General features: G+C 34.4%; 1 protein-coding gene across 1 annotated transcript; it reads right to left on the reverse strand.

The window, feature by feature from the left end:
• Positions 1-2,714: 2,714 nt before the first annotated feature.
• LOC26528774 lies at positions 2,715-4,268 on the reverse strand. Its single transcript, XM_047012852.1, has 2 exons — positions 4,248-4,268; positions 2,715-3,065 (listed from the first exon to the last, which is right to left on the reverse strand). The coding sequence occupies exons 1-2, from the start codon at positions 4,266-4,268 to the stop codon at positions 2,715-2,717; spliced, it is 372 nt and encodes a 123-aa protein (XP_046868808.1).
• Positions 4,269-8,302: the final 4,034 nt, after the last annotated feature.

Below are 8,302 nucleotides of genomic sequence, written 5' to 3' on the forward strand. Positions count from 1 at the left end.
AAAAATTTTATCTCAACTGTGTCTTGCACAGCGAGCCAGAGACGTGGAAAAAAATTATAGAGCATGTGGTTGGCTCACAATTCAGATTTACATTTCATTCGTTATTGTTATTTAGAAATAAAAAAAAAATTTATATGAAAAAAAAAAAATTCTCCAACCACATTGTTAGTAATAGCCTACAGAAAGTTAGTAAGTTCGCAAGTTGCACTTTCGTGCTTCAACTTGCTATTAGGCTTATAATTATTATTATTAAATTAAAGGCAAGTTAAGGCTTGCGCATTTCTGCGGCCCCCTTGCGTTTCTTCGCTCTTTGGCGAAGTTCAGTTTTTAGGTTCTCGATACGCTCTATGCAGCGTTGTCGGTCTTCTTCGTTGGTGCTGGCCTTTAGTAAATCCTGCTGCAGTCTTTTCTGGGTGAGCAGGCGTCTCACCTCACCGCCCCGTTTCGTCTTTTTGGGGATTCTCGTCTGCTGCCGGGCTCTGTACTCCTCTATTGTTAGTGGCCGCGGTCCATCGTTGGGATACGGCTCTAGCGCTTCTTTTAGCGTCAGTGCATCCCTTTGCTCGACAGGAGCAGATTCCGCAAAGGGAATATCTTCACTGTTGTTCATGTATTTTTTTTTTTTTATTTTTTTTTAGTCAAACTTATGTGTTGATGCTGATGTTCATCGTTGGGATAACGAACGAGACTCAAATATATTCACTAGATATCTTCAGTATTATGGTGTTGAAGCTGATGTTGATAGCTGTTCTTTAGCTTTAAATGCTTAATGCTTACATAATTTTTCTTATTATTTTTTCAGTAATTATTATTAAATTATTTACTCTCTGTTGTTTATGCTGTTGTTGTTGCTACAATCTCTGTCAGTTGTTTCTTTTCTTGCCAATAAGTTGCAGCATCATTTAGTTGTTGTCGCTTTTCCATATATTAGTTGTCGCAGCATCATTTAGATGTCATCGCTTTTCAATATAAAATTATGTTATTATAATTTATATATATGTTGTGTGCAGCTCAGGTCCTGTCACGGTCGCCATGTAAAAAACTCCTTCGACCGGGTTCCGTTGGGTTGAAAAATAATAATCAGAGACACGTCTGTGTCGGTTGACTGGAGTTTTTGATTGATTTCTTTATTCCAAATTATTCTTTTGCTTAGGCTAATTTTACATATATATTCTTATGCTGCGATTTATGCGACAGCTACAAAAGAGAGGGAGAGTGTCAGTACATACATACATACATACTGTTGGAGCGCATGCATCAAAGTGCTTGGTCAGCGGTCACACGCTGGCCTGGCTCTAGCTCATGTTACGCTTGTGCATACAGTGCTTATGTGAATATATGTATGTGCATATACAAATGTACATACATATATGTTCATGCTTAATTGTATGTTTACTTGAATATGTTTATGTGAATACTTCAATGTATACATATGAACATATTCAAGTGCACAATTATATTTTAATGCGTATATGTTTTAATTGTTTATACTTGCAACAAAGTGTTACAAGTTGAGCTCATTGTGTTGAGTTATTAGTTGTATGAACATACTACAACTGATAAGCCAAACGATTAACCATTGACATTTTGTAAATTGGTAATCTATATATTCATACGCACATACATAAATTTCTATATTGGTACGCAATTTAAAAAGCGATGACAAAAAGAAAAAGATATTAATAAAATGTATGTAAGTATGTATGTAAAAATGAAAAATCCACAAACTGAATGAAAATTCATATAACAAATTCTCTTGGACCCTCAGGCAACTAGAACTGTATGTGTTATCATCATCACCATTGGTTAGGTTACCAAGTTAGGTTCTGAGTGAACTAACAAGAACATAAAGTCATTTAAGGGTATAAAAAAATTTAGTTTTCTAAGTAAACGGAAGTGACTGTCTTTTGTGTTTCCTTCAATCATTCAGTTTAGGTGTACCCCTATAGCTCCTCCCTCCCCGCCATCGATGGCTCGGGCACCTCGTTGTGCTTGGAGACTCTCAGACCGAACCGAGTATAGCCTTAACCACCCGTTGGTTTTGCTTCTGTGTGAACTCTTAAGAGTATCACGCATCTATTGTTTTTCGTGTTTTTCTTTTCGCGTTAGCAATGCAAATCCGTTTTTTTTATTTTTTTTTTTCATCTGCCTTTGATATGTATATAAAGTTCGTAAATTGTTTGTATTTTTTCACTGTACATTGGTTTTTGCGAGAAGAGTAGCAACTTTAAACCAATAATAAAAGACTTTTTCTTTCACGTTTTTTTGCCGTTTTGCTGAAATTGATCTGAATTTAGAATGGCTAAAGACCATTTAGGTTTCGATTACATTCCTGAGAGCGTTGGCAGTGATGAGCAATGCCAAAAAGAAGGTAAACATTTTTCAGTTCATGTCACTTACCCAAAGTGTTTTTATCTCATAACGCTTGCACTGTGTTTCAATAGGTCTAAAACTGTGAGATTATCTGGGAGCAAATCCTGGAAGTATTCTGGTTAGTTACAGTTCCCTTAGGTTTAATATAAGTTCACTTACTTGACTTTCAAAACAAATAAAAAAGGACAAGCCCATAGCTCGCACAAAAACTGAGAAGTTAATAACTTTTGCATATACTGAAGAACTTTATTATTTTTTTTGACAATATTTAAATAGAACAAATTTTTAAGAAGTAATTTTTCTCATAGTTTTCTTGCTGCTGATTGTGTGACATCTCGTTATTAGTAGATATAACCACCGTTACTGGCATATTTGGTATCCAGACCAGAGTAACCATTATAGCCAGCATAGCCAGTGTTGGCTGGCAAATAGGTTCTCGAAGGACTCGTATATGTACTATACTGAGGCACCGCATAGTTCTTATAACTGGATGAAATCAGGGGCGAGGCATAGCTAGATCCTGAATAATAACCACCGCCAGACGAGTACGATGGATATGAAGAGTAGCCACCGGAATAGCCATTACCAAAAACACCATGCCCAGGTGGCAAGTAACTGTTCGATAAATGTGAGACATCAGCTCCACAAAGGATTAGGGAACTCAATGCGATGGCAACTACAGTTAGGCAGTGCTGAAAGAGGTATGCAATTCCACAAATTAAGCAAAAGTCAATGAGGATTAACTTAGTTGATTTGTTTTCAGAATGATCATCAAGCTATATTCTTCTCTCAATTTAAATGAAAGCCATTACTCATTCGATTTCTTATATAAGTTTAATCAGTCCTACTTAAACAATTAGGTCTGTTGTCGTTTCCAAAACGTTTTTTATTTTTTACCAAATCGTATGGACTTAGATTTGTGATTGAATTGAAAATTACAAATATAATCAATTGAATAGTCTTTATGTCTATCAAAGTTGCAGGAAACTATATAGGGATAATTTTGATTGAAGTTTTAGGATTCTTCTTATCTGAATGTATTCTATATTTAGCATAATAACGCTTAAAATATAAGATTATACGAATTTTAGTTAAGAATTTTTTCTCAGTAAAGTACAATTTGGCCTTTTTTATCTATTAAAGTTAAAGATTTTTGTTGGAAACTATTTCCTTTGTTCCTGTTTTAAATCCTATTTTCAAAATACTGGTCCCAGATAATACAAATTGAATTACTAAAGTGTTTTTCTTCTGTAGAAAAGTTATCAACAAATATTTTCTTAATCCTGGCACTCTCAGAATAAAATGAAGCTTTTGTTTAATTTTTTGTGCGAATTATTTTAACAAATTGGAATATTTGAAACAAAAACGCAAAGATGTTTTAAATCCCATAAAAATGTAAGACTCTAGTTAATTCAAAATTTGTTAATTCAATCTTGGTTTAACAAAACGAACTGCACATCCTTTAAAAAGTAAAAAAAAAATTCTTTTAGAATTGCCTTCTATATACTTGCCATACTTATTTCGTTTACAGATCTTTTAAGGATTCGATTTTGCTTTGTTTTCGATGTAGTCGATGTGGACATTGTAGAGCAACTGTTGTCCTATAAATTGTTTGCTCAACAATTTATAGGTACTCCCAAAGTCGGAACAAACATGTGGGCTAGATCATTACTCCACCTCAACCGGATCGTTTAGAAATGTGTGTTGTTTTTTTTCTATTTACTTTTTGTATCCCACGACTCTGATTCTGAGTCATTCCTAAAATTGGTTTGCCATGGAAAAACCACGTTCGGTGCGGTGCGGTCTCTGTGTGTATGTTATTTTGTTTTAGTTTCTTATTGTATTTTATGACCCCTCAACTACACAATACTAACCACTTGCACCTCACCTTCCATTATGCCAGACACCTAGTCTCAGACACGCCCACTATCCAAAAAAAAATGGTGTGAAGAAGCAAAATTTCTGTTCGCTAGTCGCGAGCTGTTTTACTTTAATTATACACAATTTATATACATATTTTGTTGTTGCTGTTGTTTTCTAAAACACATGCAAAATATTTTGTTGTATTGTGTTCGGGGTTGGGTTTAGATTTGGATTTGGATTTCGGTTTATGACATTTTGCGGTCGCCTTGTTTGAGACGCGCTTCGGTCTTGTTTATATGTTGCCGCACATAAATCTCCAGGTATAACCGTTATTAATTGTCAGCCATATACAATAGTTGCCCAGTTGTCCATTTGCCGCTGCTGCTCATATGGTTTATGACTGTGAGGGTCACTCTCTGAATGCAGTTGGGCGGGCTTTTCCGTTCAAGTTTTGTTTCGGTATTGGGTTTTTTTATGAAACGTTACTCAAAACATGACATTATTATGCATATATAAATGGGAGCAAGTGAAAGTAATTACTGTTAATATATATATTTAGAGCAAGTTGTTATGAGTTCTTGACATACACAGTTTGGAATAGATCTTAACTATGTTTAACCTAAGGTATATTAGGATTAAATCATTGTTAACGTTGGTTAGTTGACTTGGTTATACTTAGTTTTGACCTCAATTTGGTTTCAGAGGATCTTGTCATATCTATTTATACAGGTTAGAGATGATATTTAAACTGAAGTTTAATTGTAAAGTAGAAGTTTTTAGCAAAAGAACGACACCTATTTAGGTGTGAAATATTTGTCAAGATTTCACGCTGTAATGACAAACTTCATTTCTCTATTCCTTTTTTCGTAGTTGATGTGTTAGCAATAATAACCAGACGGCCGGGGCTAACTTCGACCGCGTCAAAGTTTGTATACCCTTGCAACTTTTTTGGTAACTCTTTCCTTACCTATAGCCATCAAAGTGGAAAAACGTTTTATAAAAAAAAGCTGTTTCCGAAAGAACGGCCTACAATCTTAGCATAGCAAATAACGACGATATTGATCAAAGTCACTGTTTTCCACCGATCGTTCTTATGGTAGCTATATGATATAGTTACCCGAGTTTATCAAATTCGGCTCAGACATTAATAGATATATTAAACTAACAAATATTTAATTTGAAAGCAATCACGTTAAAAATAACGAAGTTATTGACAAAAGTCACTGTTTTCGACCGATCGTTCCTATGGGAGCTATATGATATAGTCACCCGATCTTGATCAAATTTGGCATAGTCGTTTATATGTGTAATTAACTCATCAATATTAAATTTCACGACAATAGCTCAGAAAATAACGAAGTTTTTGAGAAAAGTCACTGTTCGTGACTTTGCCGTTTGTATGGGAGCTATATGATATAGTGGTCCGATCCGGCTGAATCCGAGATATACAACCCCTGCAGTATATACAAGCCTTCGTGCAAAATTTCAGCCCTGTAGCTCTAACGGTCTAGGAGGAGTTTGCGTTGATCCAGACGGACGGACAGACGGACCAACGGACGGACGGACGGACGGACATGGCTATATGAACTCGTCTCGTCATGCTGATCAAGAATATATATACTTTGTATGGTCGGAGATGCTTCCTTCTATGTGTTGCACACTTCTGACCAAAATTAACATACCCTTTTTGCAAGGGTATATTAAAAACAAGGGTATGGGTATTATAAAAACAATATTAAATAATTGGTAGATAAAATAGACTGCCTTGAACTGTAATAAAAACCCCACAAATATAAATATATCGCTTAGTTCATAAACACAAAAAGCCATTATAACAAATCAAACTGAAAAAAAAGAAAAAATGAAAATAAAGGATGAAAATTGCTCCTTTTGCATAGATGAGTTCTTCGATTTTATAAATTTCCCAAAAAAACGTTAGATAATTCACTCGACTCCAACTCCGAAAATAAGGTGACTGTCATAATTAACGAGAAATCAATTTGTGGAAAAAAACTTTGACTCACCATATATCACAGAAAAGGTTACATAAAAGCCTTAAAGGCTAGCCAAGAAAAAAAATGAATGAAAATTAGATATATGTGCAAAAAGTGGAAACGAGAAAAATTTACATCCAATGAAAAGTCAAAGCGGATGTATTATACCAAGGACATTGCACAGCAGAAGCAACGGCTGGCTGCAGGCTAAACTACAATCGGATTGGACACACACACACACAGGAACCCACACACACAAACACTGACTGTTAGACAGCCTGATTGACATGACCATATGCTGCTCCTGCTCCGTGTAGTTTTTAGTTTGCTGCATTTGCTGTTTGCCTGCTAAGCCATTTGTAGTTAATTTATAGTGCCTTGCTGACTTGAAACGATAAAACGTTTTCACTAAACCTTGTCGACCTTAAAGCCAATGCAATTCACGCAATTCCTAATGAAGGCGAAGAATATGCAAAGAGAAGACGTACTTACCCCAAAGATAAAGATGTGCGCCCCAAGCCTGCCTAAGACAGAAACAAAAAAAAAAAAACAAGGCAGACTGCCAGGCATTTAAATATGCGTAGCTACCCACAATTATCGAAATTTTATATACAACAAAAAAAAAGGACATGATTCTACTATTGCTCCTGCTCCTGGTCCAGCTACTGATGATGATGATTATAATGCTGATGATTGGGGAAGGGCAAAGACAAATGTATGAAATAAACCATTTTATGGCCATAAAAAAGAAACAAAAACAAGGCAAGATAAAAATACGCCATTCAAATGTTCGATTTTCCCTCTTAATATGCATAGAAAAGGGTTAAATTTGTGTGTGTGTATTTCGGTTTGTAAGCCTTTCCGAGTTGTTGTCTTTACCAAAATATGCATGGAATTTAACTTTAACTCATTTAAATTGCATTTAGTAAATATTTTAACAAATTGCTTTGACCTTTGCAAAACATCAATTCGGTCATGGAAGTAATACATTAAGACTACTAAGAGTCGAGTAATGATAACTATTTAGTATTTTACAGATGTATTGAAATGAAAAAATTTTTCAGGTTTTAAATGGTCAAAATGAAACAGGTTTGTATTGAATTAAGATATTGGTAAGTCTTTAAAATAAAGAATGTTTGCTTAAGGACTCACTTATATAGACTTTAATTTTATTTTTAAAGAATTTCTAGAGCAAAAAAAGATTAAACTTGGAGCACTTTACGAGAGTTTAAGGGAAAACTTGAAAATACTATAGTGATGTTAAAAATTTTTAAAAATTTCAAAGTTGTTTCCAAGTTAATAGGTAACAAATTGATTTTATTTCATAAAATTATAAAATCAATTGAAATATTTGAGTAAATACAGTACAACCTAGTAAAGGATATATAATGAGAACTGAATATTATATGGAAAATTACCTTATGGGATCGAAAAACCTCCTTCTCTTCAATATAAACATTTGACCAATTATATAATATGCTAATATTTAAAAATACAGACTCATTAAATTAAAGTATTTTACTAAAGGTTAACGACAACAAATGAAATTTAAAAACTTCTAAAATATTTCATGATGCATAAATTCATATATATAGAGTGTTGTCCATTAGTAGCTGGGCTTGTTTTCTCTTGCCACAACCGCAGCATATTTCAATTGTCGAAATAAAAGTACATACCTACAAAATATGTATATATATTTATATAAATATGTATGTATGTGTGTGTATATGGCCTTTTGTTTTACCAAAACTGAAAAGCACAGCTGGTCAGATTACTTTTTATTCCTCCTTCATTCAGTCATACCCTCAGCTTTTATTCCGTTTTCGGTTTCTGTTTGATGAGTAGGGAGTTGGGGGATTCCCTTTGAGTGTGCAATTAAGTGCGCATTTGCGCCATTTTTTCTAGATCCTCAACGCGCTTTTTTTTTTGTTCCTGTAGCCTTCTCTTGCTACTGCATTTCCGATTTAAACGAGTTTGTTTCTTTTGTAGGAGGTGTGTTGATGCCCAACCATGACGATATACTTTGTCCCGAAAATGAATGTCTGGCACTTTTTGCCAAAATTGGAAGGTAT

Source organism: Drosophila willistoni, unplaced genomic scaffold (assembly GCF_018902025.1).
Source record: "Drosophila willistoni isolate 14030-0811.24 unplaced genomic scaffold, UCI_dwil_1.1 Seg345, whole genome shotgun sequence".
NCBI lineage: Eukaryota > Metazoa > Arthropoda > Insecta > Diptera > Drosophilidae > Drosophila > Drosophila willistoni.